Raw genomic sequence first — 17334 nt, 5'->3', positions numbered from 1 at the left:
AATTAGTACTTCCCATCTCCAAGCAAGAGCCAAGTTCCAACAAAGCTCTAACCAGCTGGCCCTCCGCTCCCCTCTGCCCTCACCCCTCCAGCTCTGCCCTCTCTGACACCCAGCAGGCTCCTGCCTCCTCCCGCCTGGACCGCTCGTTCCGCCGAAGTACGCAGCTCCAGCTCCCTCCCTCCCTCTGACTCTGCTTAGGTCTCTGTCACCTCCTCAGGGAGGGCTACATTTAAAATGGCAGCCCCCTTCCAGCACTGTTCTCCCTCCTCTGCTTTGTTCTTCTCCACAGCATCTACCCCCATCCAGCATTCGCTCCATCTTACTTATTTACTGTCTGTCGTACCCTCCCCCCTGCAAGCTCCATGAAGACAAGGGTTTTATTTTGTTCACTGGTATATTCCCAATGCGCAGCATACAGCAGGGACTTGGAAGATAATACCTAAATGAATTAATGGATCACAGTCCCTACTTCACAGAGTTATTCTAAGGACCTGATGATCTCATGCAAATAAAATGCAGCACTCTGTAAGCGCTGGGGAAATGGCAGCTGTAATTATAATTAAGGTTCTATTTTTGGAAGTTCCTAGATACACAACTTCTATGAGTCAATATATGTAAAGCTCCTGGACCGGCACTTGGCACCCAGGAAGCACAGCTCTGATTATAATTAACGTCCTCTTTGTGAAGGTTCTTAGGCAGGGGCAGAGAACATTAGTTGTCCTCCACCATCCTCCACGAACTGTTCTCTGCTTCCCGGGCATTGGCTAGACCGCCTCTCCCAGATTCCCCTGCAAGGAGTTGTGGCCATGTGACTCATTTCTCAGCAGAGGGATGTCAATGGGAGCAGTATGTGCCCCCTTGGGGCTGGGGCTGGTAAGACATCACAGGTACCTCGCCAGGCTGGCCTTCCTCTTCCACCAGCAGGACCCAGGCCACGGCCACTCGGCCATGACCATGTGGATGACAGTCGGCTAAGGGATGGCCTGGGTCCTCGAATCACTGCATGGAGAAAGGCTGTCCCCCAACCTGAAACACCCACCCTGGACTATGATGTGAGCGCAAAACCTCTGTAGTGTTGAGTCCAGCCTGTACATCATGGGGTCTGTGAGTAAATATAAGGAAACCACACTGAACAGAAGCACTCAGGAAATATTGAAAGTCTTGATGACGATGATGTTAAGGGTCCCCCCAGGGAGGAGCCCCAGGGGATGGGAGGGGATAAACGCCCAGGCCCATGCCTCACACACTCAAGAGTCTACACACATGCACGCACGCACACACACACACCAAACACGCTGGACCGACACACACAGAATTTGGCTTTTATTCTGGCCTTCACACATCTACTGCTAAGACGACACAGATCGGCGTTACCCCCATCCCCCATGACCATTATGACCCCCCCCCCAGTTTCCTCTGCCCCCTCCTCCCACCCCACCCCTTTGGCCAAGCTCCCTGGGTGGGGTTTCTACCTACACCTCCCCCCGGGCATGCAGCATGAAGTGCCCATGCAGCTCCCCGAGGTTGTCGAAGGAATCCTCACACTCTGTACAGTGGTAGGTGCCCTCCTCCTCCTCCTCATCCTCTTCCTCCTCCCTCCCAGCTGGTCGGCCCTCCCCAGCCCGAGGTGGCTCCTCCTCTTCCTCCCCGAGGGCCCTGCCTTCAGGGGCTGGAGCTTCCTGGGGGGCTGTAGCAGGACAGCAGAGCCGGCAAGGCGGGGTGCCTGGTGGGGCCTCCCCAAGGGGTGAGCGGCCACAGAGCTGGCAGGGCTGGGCTGGGGGGCCTGGGGGCTGGGCTGCACGGGGGGCCCGGCGGGATGGGCCCCCCCGGCCTCCCCCCAGGCGCTGCTTCACCTTGTAGCCAGGGTCATATTCAGGATCATCAGTGGCCTCCTCCTCCTCCTCCTCCTCATCTTCTTCCTCTTCGGAGTCTGGCTCTGAGAGAGTGTATTCAGAGTCAGAGGAATGCTCAGGGCCTGTAGGGGGATGGACGGGGAGAGACAGAGGCATCTGAGGATGAGGGCTCTGCCCCCTCCCTGAGCCTCATTCAGACTCTCGCCGTAGCATGGAGGGGGCAGCCTGGACACAACCCTGCTCTTCCCCACAGAGGAATCCCAGTCGCATCAAACATGGCCTGGCACGCAATAGGTGCTCAGTGTCTAAGCAAATGGATGTCTTGCAAGAACTGCATCTTAGGGGTTTAATAAGGACAAAGTAGCAGTAATAAAAACAGTAACAATAACAGTGTTCCTTGCTATTTTAAGAACCCTGTTCTTGGGGCGCCTGGGTGACTCAGTCGGTTAAGTGTCCGGCTCTTGATCTTGGCTCAGGTCTTGATCTCAGGGTCATGGGATTGAGCCCCACACCGGAGTCTGCACTCAGTGGGAAGTCTGCTTGGGATTCTTTCTATCCTTCTTCTTCTGGCCGCCCCCCCCCCCCCCCCCCCCGCCCCAGCGTGCGTGCATGTGTGCTCTCTCTCACATAAATAAATCTAAAAAAAAAAAAGAAGAAGAACCCTGCTCTTATATATTAACCTACCTAAGGCTTATAACAACCTTTGGAGGCAAGTACTATTATTAACCCTAAGTGACAAATGGGAAACTGAGGTACAGAGCAGTTAGGTGACTCACTCACCTCCAGTCACACAGCTCTAACAGGAAAAGCTAAATATGGGTGATGACCTACACTGGATCATTTCAGGGAGACAAATAGGTCTTCAAGCAAATTAAAACACATGTATGTGGTGTGTATATACCTATACAGTTAAGTGAATTAACTCTCTCTTTTAGAGAGAGAGAGCACACGATCTCATGACCCTGAGATCACAACCTGAGCTGAAACCAAGACTTGGGTGCTCAACTGACTGCACCACCCAGGCACCCCTAAAATTTTTTTAATTTAATTTTATTTATTTGAGAGAGAGAGAAACAGAAAGAGAGAGGGGGTGTGTGTGTGTAGGTGCAGGGGGGAGGGGCAGAGGGAGAAGCAGACTCCCTGCATCTTAGGGGTTTAATAAGGACAAAGTAGCAGTAATCCTGGGGCGCGATCCCAGGACCCCAGGATCATGACCTGAGCCGAAGGCAGACCCTTAACCGACTGAGCTGCCCAGGTTCCCCTGCTAAAATATTTGTAAGTACAGATATATTACTGTGATTTCATGAGCATGCAGGACATGTCTAGGACAAGTGTAGGTTAAAAAAAGGAAAACAATTTGCAGTCGATGACAGGAAAGGGTGCCATCAGCAGTCATTACGGGGGGTGCACACAGAGCACTGGTCGGGGGCGGGAAGGAGGCCCCCCTACAGCAGCAGCGGGGGAAATACTGCAGGCACCTGTCAAAAGCATCCCCTAGGACTGCCACAGCCTTGCCCTGCATCCATCCTGGCCCCTCTTCCTCATTTTCCTCCAGCAGCCTGGAAGGGTTCTATGACAACTGAGCCAACCACACTGGGCTCCTCATGGCTCCTCGACCCCTCAGGCGTGCACCTGCCGCAGGACGTTTGCTACCCCCTTTTTACAGGTGGACTAAGGCTTGCTCCCTCCCCTCGCCAAGTCTCTGCGCAAGGGTCACCTTCTCAGAGACACCCTCACCACTCCGTCTGATCAGCAATCCTCCCCCAGCACTCCCTATGCCCCTGATTCTGCTCTGTTTTTTCTCCTCAACTTCCCGTATCCAACACTGACCTGTGTGTTTACTGCCTGTCCCCCAGAGCAGGGACTTTGTCTGGTTCATTGCTGCATCTCTAGCATCTAGGACGCCTTCTTTGTGCCTGGCATTCAATTTAGCAAACCTTTTCTGAGGTTTTCACACATGCTGTTCCCTCTGCTGGGACAGTCTCACCTTGGTTTTCCCCATCATTCTTTAGGACACAGTAGGAAGCCTCCCTCCTTGGTGAGGCTGTCCCAGATCTCCTCATCCTAGGCAGCCACTCACTGTCCTCTGGTTGTCCTCACCCTGAGCCCTGAGGGCTGTGCCTGTACAAAGCCCTTTCCCACCAGACCAGGGGGCAGGCCTGCTCTGACTCACTGCTGGCTCCCTGGCATCCCTCAGGTCAGGAGAGTAGGTGCTAAATGTTGGCTGATTGTCCCTCCCTGCAGCTCTCTCTCTACTCGTTCCTGCCTCGGTCTTGCCGTCTCTCTGCCATTTAACATGTTTCCTGAGGCCCTGGTGTGGGCCGCTCCCTCCGCCTGGAGGTTGTCCCCCACTCTATCTGCCTGGCGACCTCCTACTCATCCTTCAGGCCCCAGCACAGGCTCTGTCCTCTATGACGGCAGCTCCCTCCACCCCGGCTCCCACTGGCCCGGCCCTCTCCCCTGGCTGCAGCCATCTGGGCCCCAGTATGTCTTCCCCGTCAGACTAGGACTCCTTGAGGGCAGGTCTGGCTCATCTTGGGGTCCCCAACATTGCCCAGCCCAAGACCTGTGGATTGAGTGCACAAGGGTGCCCTGAGGCTCTGATCTCCCTCCTCCCTCCAGGCCTTTGCCTCTGCTCTTCTCCCCCACCCCACCCCTGCCCCCGGCCACCAGTTCTTCTCCCCTAGCAAACTCCTGCTCCTCTTTAAGGTCCCAGCTTACACATCACCTCCTCTGTGAAGTCCTACCTGACTCCTCAGGTGGTTAGTGTCTCTCTCTCGTCTGGGAACCCTCTGCCCCTGTCCCCCCGCCCCCAAACTCGAACACATCCTGACTACCTGGGTAGTGACCTGGAGATGGGGGACTCCTGGAAGACAGCACCTGGGTCTGACCCATCTCCATATCCCCAGCAATGCTGAGACCCCTGTCAGCCTCAGCAGACATTTGCTGAATGGCTGCAAAACACAGAGGAAAGCCCTCTGGCCTTGGGCCGGGACCCCTTCCCTCTTTCTCCTCCCACCTGACTTCACACCACCTACCCTACAGGGCCTTCAAGGCCCACTATGACTTCATGCGGTTGGCTTGGGAAAGGCAATCAGGTCGTCGTCCACGGCAACCAGGTCTTTCATGTCCACTGTGATTTTAAGGACCACAAGCCCTTTTGCACCTACCATGCCTTCTCCACCTACAAGATCCTCAAAGCCTGGCATGTCTCCAGCATCCACTGAACCCTCGATGTCCACAGTGCCCCCCAAGCCTCCCGCCTCCTTGAAGCCCACCAAATCGGCAATGCCCAACAGCTCCTCGGTGCCCACCAAGCCATCAACGGCCCCCAACTCGGCCACAAGCCCAAGCAGTTCCAAGTCTACCAAGTGGGCCAGTACAAAGACAACCCCTTCTAAACAGCCCAGCAGCAAGTCCCGAGTCCACAGCAGGGCAAGGACGCCCAGCAAGGCCAGCACTGACACCAGGGCCAGCAAAGTCAGCAAGGCCAGTGGGGTAAGACGCCACCAGCGGAGGGGCACACACAGCCGGGGCCGAACTCCTGGCAGAAGGGGAAGCCGCAGCTCCAAGAGGTCACCCAGCAGGGTCAGCACCATGACCAGGATGAAAACTCACGGTGCCACACCAGGTGTGCCCAACAGGGCAAGAACTCCTACTTCCCAGAAAAAACAGAGTGGGGGCAAGAGTTCCAGCCGGCCTAGAAACAACACCCGGGAAAGAAGTAAGAGCCAGCCTAGAAATGTGAGCAGAGAGAAGAGTTACAGCCCACCAGGAGCCTCAGGCATGGGGAAGAGTTCCGAGCTGGCTATAACCCCAAGTAGGGCCAAGAGTTACAGCCCCACTAGGACTCCCTTCAAGAAGAAAGGTTACAGCCAGTCTTCATCATCATCGAGGAGGGTGAGGAGTTATAGTCAGATGATCACCCCTAGCAGGGAATGGAGTTACAGCCCAACTGAAGTATCTAGCAGGGGCAAGAGTTACAACCAGGATAGTGCACCCAGCAGGACCCGGAGTCATAGCCGGTCTAGCACCCCTTGCGGGGCCCAAAGTCACAGCTGGTCTAGCACCCCCAGCAGGACCCAAAGTCACAGCTGGTCTAGAAGAGCAAGAAGTCGCAGTCAGAAGAGAGCCCACAGTAGGATGAGAAGTCACAGTTCGAAGAGAAATCACAGTAGGGCAAGAAGTCGTACCCGGAAAGGAACTCCCAGTCAGATGAGAAGACATAGCCAATCCAGAACCCACAGCAAGGGAAAAAATTATAACCAATCTAGAACCCCCAGAAGGGAAAAAAGTCACAGCCAGTCTAGAAGCCCCAGCAAGGAGAGAGATCACCGACGATCTAGAACACCCAGCAAGGAGAGAGGTCATAGACAATCCAGAAGCCCCAGCACGGAGAGAGATCACAGACGATCTAGAACACCCAGCACGGAGAGAGATCACAGACGATCTAGAACACCCAGCAAGGAGAGAGATCATAGACAATCTAGAAGCCCCAGCAAGGAGAGAGGTGGCAGCCGATCTGGAACCTCCAGCAAAGAAAGAGATCACAGCCAATCTAGAACCTCCAGCAAGGAAAGAGATCACAGCCAAACCAGAACCCCCAGAAAAGAGAGAAATCGCAGCCGATCCAGAACCCCTAGAAAAGAGAGAGGTCATAGTCAATGCAGAACCTTCAGAAAAGAGAGAGATCACAACCAATCCAGAACCTTCAGAAAAGAAAGAAATCACAGCCTATCCAGAACCCCCCAAGAGGAGAGAGATCGCAACCTATCTAGCACCTTCAGCAAGAGAGGTCACAGCCAATCTCGAACCCCCAGTGAGGAGAGAGAGCACAGCCGATCTCGAACCCCCAGTGAGGAGAGAGAGCACAGCCGATTTCGAACCCCCAGTGAGGAGAGAAACCAAAACCGATCTAGAACAACCCCTATTAAGGAGAGCAATCCTAGCCAATCTACAACCCCCAGAAGTCTCAGCCGGAAGGATTCCACCAGCAGGGCACACAGTCCCAGTCAGAATGGAACACCCAGTGAGACAAGGGGCCACTCCCCCTCTAGATTTCTCAGTAGAGCCCCAATTCCAAGCCAGGATGATATTCAAGGCAATGCCACCATCTCTAAGGCTGCCTCACCTGGAGAGAGGTCCTCATCGTCTTCTTCCAAGCTGGCATAGCCCCCAGTCTCAGCTGGCTCACGGGTCTCTGTCATGGCCAGGGGAGGGGACAGGAGACAGGAGAAGAGCAGCAGCTGGGCAGCGTCCCTCCCCGGCCAGCTCTTCACAGCCACACCTGGGTCACAAGTTCTCCAATGCAGGATGTCGGCAGGTAGAGCGGGATGCTGCGCAGGGGAAGGAAAGGCCTGTGGTGACTCAATAAATTTTTACACAGCATCTGCCTCCCCAGGCCCAGCTCTGTGCTCAGTGCTGGGGGAAAGGAAAAGAAAGATAGCCCCAGCTGTTCTATAGATCTTAATTTCCCCATCTGGGCAACAAAGCTGTCAGTGGTGTGGGGAAGCATCCCAAATATTTAGCAGCAGGTATCAGCAGGAGCACCAATCAGAATTGAAGGGAACATGGTCCTATGCCAGGAATTAACCCTTTAGTTGCTGGTTTGTGAGGAAGTCCGGGGCTGGGGGAGGGTCCAAAGTGGCAGCTGAGGGTAGGGAATTCCTTGATGTAGTGGTGATCAGTCTAGAAGGACTTCGGTATATAAACGAGTGGTATGACAGCACTAGTTTGTGTCAGCCCTAGTTCTATACCTTGGCAAAGTGGTGTCTCGGTCTGAACCCTAAATCTGCCATATTCTAGCTGTGTAGCTTCAAGCAAAGGACTTAACTTCTCTATCCTGTTTCCTCCTCAGTACCAAAGGATTCCCAGGGCTTAACCCATGTAGTCCTTGTAACTATGTTGAGAGATTATCACCTCCTTTGTACACGAGGAAACTGAGGCACAGAGAGGATTAACAAGTAGTTCAAGGTCACACCAACTAGTTGGTGGGTGAACTAGGATTTGATGTTACCCTATCTCTCATAAAATGATCCCTCGGCTGAAAAAACTTTTTGAAGATTCAGTGGGCTGATTCAATATAAACTGCCGGTATGTGGCAGGTACTCCCATTAACAGTGGCTGTTAATACACCCACCCACAACCCTTTCTATAAACCCCAGCCACTCCAGACTTCTCACCTCTCCCCGTGCACACCAGGACTTTTCACATCTGTGGGTCTTAGCAAATCCTACTATTGCTGTCTAGAATGTCCTTGTCTGCCTGGAGAACTCCTACTCGCTCTCCAAAACCCATCTCAAACACAAAAACCTCTGTACTTCTTCGAGCCCAAATACCATCTCTACCTCTGCCAAGAAGCCTTCTCTGACTCCTTTCCTTCCTATCCCTCTTCACCAATACCTCCCTTCACACACACACACACAAACACACGGCAATTCTTTTGTTTCCCATTGCACTCCCTGGCAGTAAAGAGCCAAGAAGAGCAAGCTAGTGAAAGGGTTGGCAGCCTCAGCTACACCTCTTTATGCCAAGACTTGTGCTGGGTACTGGGGATACAATGGTGGAAAATACACAATCCCTTCAAAGCCTAGAAGTCAAGTTTAATGCTGGGGACTAAAGAAAAAAAAAAAAAAAGCGAAGCCTGGAGGAGGCTGGTGCATGGCATGGGGGTGGGGGGCCTGGTAGCAATGGCAGGGAAGCTTTCTAAAGACACCTGGATCTGGGCTTTAAGGACAGGAGATTCATAATTGGCAGAGGAGAATTGTACTAATACCCTATGCTTGTAGGGTCCCATTTAATTTGGGATTTCTACTTCATGCCAGGATAAGTTTGCCAGATTTAGTAAATAAAAACAGACCATGCCTGGTTAAATTTTAATTTCAGATAAACAGAAAATTATTTAATATACATAGGTTCCATGCAATATTTGGGATAAACATTTCTAAAAGGTTATTCACCTGAAACTCAAATTTAACTGGACGTCTATCTGTTACCTGGCAAGCACACACTAGAGACCATCAGGACTTCCCATGAGATTACCAGGAGACATTGCTCACCAGGCTAGCCTACCTTCCCCCAAACCCACATCACACAAGGACCTTCCAGAGTATTCCAGATGTCAAGTGGAGACATTCTTTGGTGCACAAGTCCCATTCCTACAACGACTACGGTGGCCATACTGGCTTCCACAATTTTAAAGGGACACAAATGAGGCTCCCTCACTACCACAAGGAAAACACTGTGCCTAGGCCCCACCAAATAACCTACAGCAACAAATTCCCAGGATGCCCTGCGCGAACATAATAGGCACCCGTTCCCACAATGCTAGGGCAAGGAGGCCAGAGCAAAACCTTACACCGGACAATAAGGACCAGTCCCCACAATGCCCTGCGACAATCCTTCCCAGGATGCCTCGGGCCTATAATGACCACCTTCCAAGGTGTTCTGCGTCGAAGCACTCCGAGCTTCCAGGATGCTTGGCGGAAGGTGTGTGACAAAAGGGACTGCTTCCCCACAAGGAGCTAGGATAATGCTTCCCATAATGCACTAGGCCCATAACGACTAGCGGACCGACTCCCACAATGCCTCAGGGCCGAGCGTCCCGTTTCCCCAGGATGCCCCAGGGCGGCACGGAGCCGCGCTGGGGGAGAAAAGGGAGCCTGGGTCTCGCCCTCCGGCCATCACGGGCCAAGACGGCTGCCTGCTCGCCCCGGTGACGGGAGCCGTCACTCCCATCATGCAGCGGTGCCGTAGCGCCCGCTTCCCAGCATGCCCCGCGCACCCCCATCCCGGACACTCACCGGCGCTAGCTGCCCCCGCTCTGGCTCGGCGGCGGCGGCTGCACGCCTCGGCTCTGCGCCTGCGCTGCAAGTCGGGTAGGAGGGAGTGCAAAGCGGCGTGAAGAGCCTAGGGCGCTTGCGCGGCGAGATGGACCATTCCCGTCGCACTGTGGGAAGAGGGGCTCTCCGACTTGGGCCATCGACGAGGCCCGCGCAGGGGGTTCCGGGCTTTGCCCCTCGCTGTCCGGGTTTACTTGGTACAGTCCGCAGCTAAACGGAACAAGAAACTGCAAGGCTTGCGCGTGCGTGAGCGAGCAGGAACGCGCCTTATAGAAAATGGGATGAGCTAGGGGTGGGAGCGTCAGCTAAACCTGGATCCTGGGCCTGAGGCTTTCTTATTTGCATAATCTCAGTGAGGGACAATAGGAGCCCTACGGCGCTGAAGGGGTGATTTGCATATTCCCCGGAGAGGCAGTACTCCAGAACGCCGTGATTAGCATATGGGGGGGCGGCGGCTGGGGGCGCTCCTGAACAAAGCGCATGCGCTGACGGATTGCGGACTAGCGCGGAGCGGGTGGCCTTGTTTTAGTTGGCATCAGTTTGCATCCGGAGAGGGGGCACGAGGGCCAAGACACTTACCAACCCCACAAGCCCTCCCCCCCACAGCATAAATATTTACTGCTCTCTTCTGTGCCAAGGCCTGTGCTGGTGGGCACTGTGGTTTCCGCAGTAGACAAGACACACCTGGCTCCTATCCTCGTGGCACCCCAATCAAAGGAAGGAGAGCCACAGAAGTCAGAACCACAACCCAGAGTGGTCAGACTTGGGATGAGTGGAGTATAGGAAACTGTGGGAGCCAGAGGAGGTGCCTGCCCTAGCCCGGAAAGGCTTCCAAGAGGTGGTGATCTTTAAGCCAAGGATGAATAGAAGCCAACTGAAATATGAGTTTTTCTGGCAGAGGGAACAGCAAGGGTAGAAGCCTATAGGCAAAAAGTAGTCATGGTTTGATTGAGAAAATGATAGCAGCTAAGTATCCCTGAAACACAGAATTAAGAGAGGGGAATGGCACCTACAGGTGAAGTTAAGACCTCAGACTACGCTGTATAGGAAGCTATTGCAGCATTCCAGGCTTCCTGGAATTGACTCAAATTCCCGCTCAGAACTCTCCAATGAGCTCCCATTACACTTAGAAAAAAAATCCAAACTCTGTCATGGCCCAGGGGCTATACACATAGTCTGCCCCTCCTTGTCTCTGACTTCACTCACTTCTCTTTATCCACTCCACCGTCTAGCTCCACTACCCCTCAAACACTGCAATCTCTTTACCACCTCAGGCCTTTGCCCTTGCTATTCCCTTTGCCTGAAAATGCTTTTCCCTCTGATCTTTGAATAGCTGATCTTATGCTCATCATTCATTCCTTGGCACAGGTGTCAATCAGGCAGGCTCTCCTTGATCTTTCAAAGATGGCACCTCCAGATTTGCTTTAGAGAAGTGAGTGGTGTTATGGAGAAAGCAGGTTTGGCCATGAGTCCATGGTTGTGGAAGCTGGGGTGAAGGGTGCATGGGACTTCATTGTCCTGTTGTCTACTTCTGTGTTTGAAGTTTTCCATAATAAGTTAATAATACCCCACATCGCCTTACTCTGCATTTTATCTTAAGGGTACTTATGGCAATCTGAAATTTAAGTTTTTTTGCTTCCTTGCTGCAGTCTGTTCTCTTCATAGAAGCTTTGTGAGTGTAAGAATGGAGTCACCCTTTTTCTTTGGGTCCTCAGTGCCTAGACTAGGATCAAGTTTCAGATTAGTACTAAGGTGTCTAGAACATCTAACATTTGCCTTTTTTATTCACTATGGCATCTGCACATCTTTTGAGTAGCACCTGGCACAAAGTAAGAGGTCAATATATTTTTTAGTCTAAAATTAGAATCACTCATCCAAAATTTAGTGGCGTGAGGAGGAGGGAGGAGTCAGGAATGCCAGGCTAAGGGGGTTTGCCTTGACCTAGAGGTGATGGGGAGCTAGGGAAAGGTTTTGAGCAGAGCAGGGACAGGTGTTGCCAGGGAGAGATGTGAGTCATTGAAAGGTCCTTTGGAGATCGATGTCAGGGGTAGGAGTAAGTCAGGGGAAGGATCCAGGCCGTTGGCTGGGGATGGGGTAGCTCAGTGGCTACTGAAGAGACAAGACTCAGTGACTTTTGGCTTGTGGAATGGCCAGGAAAAAAAAAACAAATTTCTTGGAAGAGGGGAGGTGCCCTTGAAGAGGTAAGGACCCTCTCCTGGCTTGTACTGTCCACCAGCAACCATCTTACTCCTCTCCCTCCTCCCTCCCTTAGTTCAGTTCCCCTCACAACATAGTGCAGCTCTGGGCAGAGGGACAGACACACAGCCACCCCAGACACTTGTTCTCTCCTCAGTTTAATGGTGGTTAGTGGGATTGCCAAACCCCCTCCCCGTCCCCTCCCCATACAAAATGTGTTTGTTTGTTTTTTTTTTTTACAAGAAAAAGGGGGCAAAAGCCAGGAATGAGGGGAGGGGGGTGCAATCTGATATTTTCATACAGATTTTTAATTTTTTTTTTAATATATTATATATAAAACCATAGAGAGCAACGCACCCCCCAAACTCCTTTCCCTCTCCCTGGAGGGCCTGGAGGAGAGATGGGGAAGGCCCCCCCAGGAGTGGGTGGAAAGAGAGACAAATATGGATAGGACAGATATGGGGGGAGGAGGTGGAGGGAAGGGGAGCCCAGGAACCTGGGGATTGGAGAAAAGGGTTGGGGCTGTCTCCCTCACCGCCCCCATCGAAGTTATGACACAAAGACACAGAATCCCTGTTTCCATGCCCTCCCCCCACCCTTACCCCCACCGTGCAAACATGGCTTTGCAAAGAGGTGCCCAGAGCTCTGTGGAACTCCTACAATGGCTGGCATGGGGTCTGGGACCCCCAAAGAAATCTGTGTTCCCCTTCCCTGCCCACCCCACCCTTCCCAGAATCTGACCCCTTCCCCACAAGACCTGGTTCTGCAGCCTAGGGGCCCTGGCCTTCCCCCAGTTATCTTCCCCCAACCCAATCCCTACCGCCCTCCCTGGACTTGGGGGGTCTGGACCTTTGGCCCCTGCCCCCTGGGGGGCCCAGACCTCTGGGCCCTTGCTTCTGGCCTTTGCAGAGACCCAGGATCCGACACCCCCATCCCTGCCCAAGCGTCTGAGGTGTTAGTGGTGGGGGGAGAGGCCCACCATCCCAGACTCTGGTAAATGTCTTTGCAGCTGGCAGTGGGGTGGACCCCAGCCCAGGACCAGGCCCAGGCCTGGGTAGAGGTGGGGTCAGATGAAGAATTCTTCTTTCCTCTTGTGTCCGTCGCTGCCATTGAGAAAGGCTTCTCTTGCTTCTCCCTGCTCATCCAGGCCACTGGCCTCATGGGTCAGATAGGAGCCTGAGGGGTGGCAGACCCCCAGGCACAGGCGACACATATGTGGACCCAGGAGTTGGGCAGAAATATACGGGAAGACGGAGACAGACAAGACATACCAGGCGAAGAAAGAGGGAGAAAGGGAACATACAGGGAGAGGTCATCAAGTCCAGGGGATAGCAAAACAGGGGCAGAAAAGAGGTAAAAGCAGAATTAGGAAGACTCCAAAAGTTCACAGAAAGACCACCCTTATCCGTTCTCTTGGCGGTGTCCCCTTGCTCTTCTCCCAACGAATCCAACAATTAGGAAGATAAATGTTTTATTCAAACCCACGGCCTTAATTGGCCTTCAACGTTTCACCCCTTTTAGAGTCGTGGCGGAAAAGTCCGCCCTTTTGGAATCTTGGCCTCAGGTCCCGCCAGATTTCGAATCCCGGATCTAGGCTCCGCCCCCTTATCACCTCGGCTGTATGCCCGCCCTCTTTCCAACCCGGACTCTAGGCCCCGCCCCCTTCCGGATCCCACAACCAGCCACACCTCTCGCTGAATTCAGACCCCGCCCCCACTCACCCTTCTGCCGTACTGAGCACCAGACCATGCCCACCAGCACACATATGATCAGAAACACCAGTAGCGCCAGGATGCCGCCCACAATGGCGTAGGGCACCGACGTCTGAGCCTCTACCACCGCACCCGGGTCTGCCAGAGAGACAGGGCGCAGGACCAGGTCATCGGAGGACGACCCCAGCCTGGCCCCATCGCTGTGGATCGCTTAAACCAGTCCACACACTAACCGCGCTTTTACGTGTCACGCCCCTCAAATTATTGCCGCTCCTGGCCCCTTGTCCTGGCTCCACTCTTTCCTGATGCTCCACTTCCACAAAGAATGCGCGCGTGTTGGTTTGCACACTGCCCGACCCAGCCCCTGAGTCCTTTTGCCAGTACTATCCCACTTCCTTCCCCCACCCCATTCCCCACAGAACAGAAACAGCACATCCCTTTTCTTTGGACTCCTTGACCCACAGAACCTCAGGTCCAAGTCCCTTCCCCCCTTGTCTAAAACGCTCCAGGTATTTAAAATGCTGAGCTATAGGGCCCAACAACTTCCAAAATTCCTGCCCCACCGTTATAAGGGCTAACCACATAACACTTATTTTGTGCTAGGGGCCATTTCAACCCCTTTATATATTTAGCTCATATAATCTTCACAACCCTATGAGGTAGGTGCTATTGTTTATTTCCACTTAACCGATGAGGAAACTAAGGCGCAAAGTTACCCGCAATAGGATGCTGCAGAGCCCAGTGTGTGAACCCAGACGGTCAATCTGGCCGCAGAACTCCAGGAATTCTGTTGGCTGTTGACCCCAAGGAATCACCCTTTGCACAGGCCCCTCAAACACCCTTGGCAGGTCTTGAACCATCCAATCCAGCTCGCCCATTCCCAAGGCCCCGCCCCACCCAGGACACCCGGAGACCTCCTCCGAGGCCCCGCCCCTGCCTTGAGCCCCGCCCCCAGGCCGGCCGCTGCCTGCCCTCACCGTAGACCACGAGTACATAGAGCGCCCTCGCGTGGCCGTGCTTGTTCGACGCCTCGCAAGTGTAGGTGCCATTATCGGCTGATACCAAGCCTGGCAGAGTAAGCGTCTCCCCGACCGCCTCGGCCCGCTCTGGCAAAGATTCATTCCCGCGGTTCCAGCGGATCTGGTTTGGTCTGGGCATGAGTAAAATATAGTGAGAGTTAGGGACACAGGTGCCAACATCCAATTCTGAGTTCTCAGTAATCTAGATATGTAGCATCTCCAAATAAGAGGGTCCTTACTAGCCAGCCCTATCCTTCCAATATAACTTGCAGTCCCGGACCCAGCTTCCACCCGACACCAGTCTCAAGAATCCTAGCCTCCCGCCCCCCGCCCATTCCACCGTCAGAATCCAGGAGTCCAGGGCCCCACAGCTTCCTTCCTCAAGATCCACAAGCCCAAACGCCCAGACTCCTCCTCCCTCAGGGCGCAGAAGTCCGGGCCCCAGGCCCCTCTGTTCGTCCAGTCCTCTCTTTCCCGAGACACAGGTGTCCAGGTCCCCGGTCTTCTTCTTGTCAGGACCCAGGAGTCTCGGGTCCAGCAGCTCACCTGGGGTTCCCTGTTACAGCACACGTTAGCACCAGCGTGTCTCCCTCCCTCACCACAGCTTGGGAGGCATGGATCCGGGCCGTGGGAGAGTCTGTGGGCGGAAATGAGATGGGAGAGAGGTGGTCCGGGTCATCACGCGGGGCTGGAAACCCTCCCGGGGGCAAGCGGCTGGCGTTGGGACCCTCCGGCCCCCCGGGTCCCGACCCGCCGGGCACTTACACTGCACGTCCAGCACGTACTGCGTCTGCTTGCTGTGTCCGGAGGGCAGCGCCTGGTTCTGCGCCTCGCAGATGACGATACCGCCGTCGTCCTTGCGGTCCACCCGAAACCGCACTGTGCTCGCCACGCTCCAGACCTTGCCATTTTCCTGGCCGCTGCTCACTCCTGCCAGACGGGGCGGGGAAGCTGTCAGGCCAGGGTTCCGGCTCCGCCCACCGAGGGTGTACCCACCCCGCCCCCCCCGCCCAAACCAAAGCATGTCATTTGCCAAGCTCCGCCCCTTATCCGCAGGCCTCGCTATGAGTCCTCCAAGCCACGCCCCTCCCCGAACCAAGCCCACCGCCCCAGGTGCCTCGTCCCAAAGCTCCTCCCTCTCTCGCTCCCACGCCCTCTCCTCTATCAATTTATTCCGTAGAGGCGTATTGAGTGGCCAGTGTCCGCCTGTGCGCTCTTCTCCAAGCCCCGCCTCCTCTCAGTCCCACCTCCCGCCGGCACCTCCCCTCCCACCCCGCCCCGTCCCGCCCCCCACCCCAGGTAGTACCTTTCAGCTCCTTGCGGTCGCGGTACCAGCGCAGAACCGCGGCAGGGCGGGACCGCGGAACTAGGCAACTGAGCTCCACCTCGCCTCCCTCCACCGCCTGCTCCCGAACCTCCACCACGGGATTCTCTGGGGCCACTGCCGTAGGGAGGAAGGGGTAAGGGGAGGCGGTCAGCGGAGACACCGAGGGAGACTCAAAGTAACTAGGTGGAACAAGGATCCCGGGTGGCAGAGGTCAAAAACAACCAGGTTAAAAAAAATCAGGTTTCAGGATAAGAGAGAAGCAGAGGAGAAAGGAGGAGGGGATGAGTCTGAGGAGGGGGGTGGCGTTACCCAATACAGTGAGCGTGGCAATCTGGTGGTGGGTATCCTCCGTGTAGAGCTGGCAGAAGTAGCCCCCCTCGTCCTCCAGGCGGGCATCTGAGAGCCGGATCCGCACGCGGCGGGGGGAGAACTCCTCAAGCTGGAAACGCTCGTCCTTCAGGGCTAGACAGAATGAACAGGAAGGGATGAAACTGGGGAGTCCTGGCCTCAGGGGTCCCGCCCTTCCGCCAGGAGCTTAGAGACCTGCTCTCGGCGTCCTCTCTCCAGCCAGCCATACCTGTGCCTCTAAGGGGCCCACCTAGTTACTCCCTTGGGGACCCAGAACGATTCAGGCCCTCCTGCCCACAGGACCAGGAGTCCAGACCCCTAGCTCCATGCTCTGTCAGGACCCAAGAGTCCACACTCTCCGCTCTGTCCTCTTTCAGGACACAGGGGTCAGGTCCCAGCCCTCCTCTTTCAAGACAGCATTCCCTACCCCAGCACTCACCGCGGGTGCCGTTGAAGAAGAGGGTCTGCCTCGCTGGGTTCTGAATGACAACTATGGACCCATCATACTGGTGCAGATGGCAGGTTATCTCGGCCACCCCTCCCTCAGCCACGGTCACATTCTCTGTCTGTACTTCCTGTCCAGCCCCTGGGCCAGTAGACAGAGAAACTCGTTGAGGGCTGCAATTCCATCTTTTCTCTCTCCCTCTGTTCCTCTCCCACCCAAACCTCCAATCTCTTTCTTTTCCCTCTCATTCAGTTCATTGCACCCAACATTTCCTGAGGGCTGGACTTTGGGAGATGGAGAAAACCTGCTCGAGAGGGGCTGCCAGTCAAGATCCAGTGGTATGTGCTCTAATGGGGGCAGCATAGAGCACACTGGGAGCCCAGAGGAAGGGGAGAGACTAAGGCCACCTAGGGAGATGGGTGATTAGAGAAGGTTCTGGAAGGAAGCTCCATTGGATCCACATCTTACAGTGAGCAGGAATCACCAGGTGTGGGAAGCTGCTATGTGCTCACCAAATCCTGTCTTTCACACCTGGGCACACATTGTAGTTTGCCTGCAAAGATGGCCACAATATTCTTCCCATCCTTGTGCAT

The 17334-nt window shown here is 54.6% G+C and overlaps 2 protein-coding genes across 3 annotated transcripts; both read right to left on the bottom strand.

The window, feature by feature from the left end:
• Window positions 1-156: 156 nt before the first annotated feature.
• Window positions 157-9945, bottom strand: ZNF428 (zinc finger protein 428). 2 transcript variants are annotated; one of them, XM_032388226.1, is made up of 3 exons: window positions 9656-9945; window positions 6985-7189; window positions 157-1975 (listed from the first exon to the last, which is right to left on the bottom strand). In XM_032388226.1, exons 2-3 carry the CDS (start codon window positions 7058-7060, stop codon window positions 1473-1475), a joined length of 579 nt encoding a protein of 192 aa, XP_032244117.1. In that variant the 5' UTR covers window positions 7061-7189; window positions 9656-9945; the 3' UTR covers window positions 157-1472. The 2 variants fall into 2 exon arrangements, with proteins under 2 accessions (XP_032244117.1, XP_032244118.1); XM_032388227.1 differs by lacking the exon at window positions 9656-9945 and adding an exon at window positions 9287-9567.
• A 2063-nt stretch (window positions 9946-12008) lies between these two features.
• CADM4 (cell adhesion molecule 4) lies at window positions 12009-17334 on the bottom strand. The gene is made up of 9 exons (XM_032388962.1): window positions 17254-17334; window positions 16736-16982; window positions 16258-16410; window positions 15928-16062; window positions 15387-15551; window positions 15168-15258; window positions 14580-14752; window positions 13612-13740; window positions 12009-13066 (listed from the first exon to the last, which is right to left on the bottom strand). Exons 1-9 carry the CDS (start codon window positions 17332-17334, stop codon window positions 12957-12959), a joined length of 1284 nt encoding a protein of 427 aa, XP_032244853.1. The 3' UTR covers window positions 12009-12956.

This window comes from Phoca vitulina, unplaced genomic scaffold (genome assembly GCF_004348235.1).
Source record: "Phoca vitulina isolate PV1807 unplaced genomic scaffold, GSC_HSeal_1.0 scaffold52, whole genome shotgun sequence".
Taxonomy (NCBI): Eukaryota; Metazoa; Chordata; class Mammalia; order Carnivora; family Phocidae; genus Phoca; species Phoca vitulina.
The sequence above is the reverse complement of the archived record's forward strand: the minus strand, read 5'-3'. Positions and strand labels throughout refer to the sequence as shown.

Bases quoted from the DNA above. Each gene is read 5' to 3' on its own strand.
- ZNF428 (XM_032388226.1), bottom strand. From the start codon at position 7,060: ATGACAGAGACCCGTGAGCCAGCTGAGACTGGGGGCTATGCCAGCTTG. The intron at 1,976-6,984 runs GTGAGGCAGCCT...ATCCCCCTACAG, and splicing joins CGATGAGGACCTCTCTCCAG to GCCCTGAGCATTCCTCTGAC.
- CADM4 (XM_032388962.1), bottom strand. From the start codon at position 17,334: ATGCACAAGGATGGGAAGAATATTGTGGCCATCTTTGCAGGCAAACTA. The intron at 16,983-17,253 runs GTGAGCACATAG...ACTGAATGAGAG, and splicing joins GGTGTGAAAGACAGGATTTG to GGAAAAGAAAGAGATTGGAG. The intron at 16,411-16,735 runs GTGAGTGCTGGG...CATTCTGTCTAG, and splicing joins CTTCTTCAACGGCACCCGCG to CCCTGAAGGACGAGCGTTTC.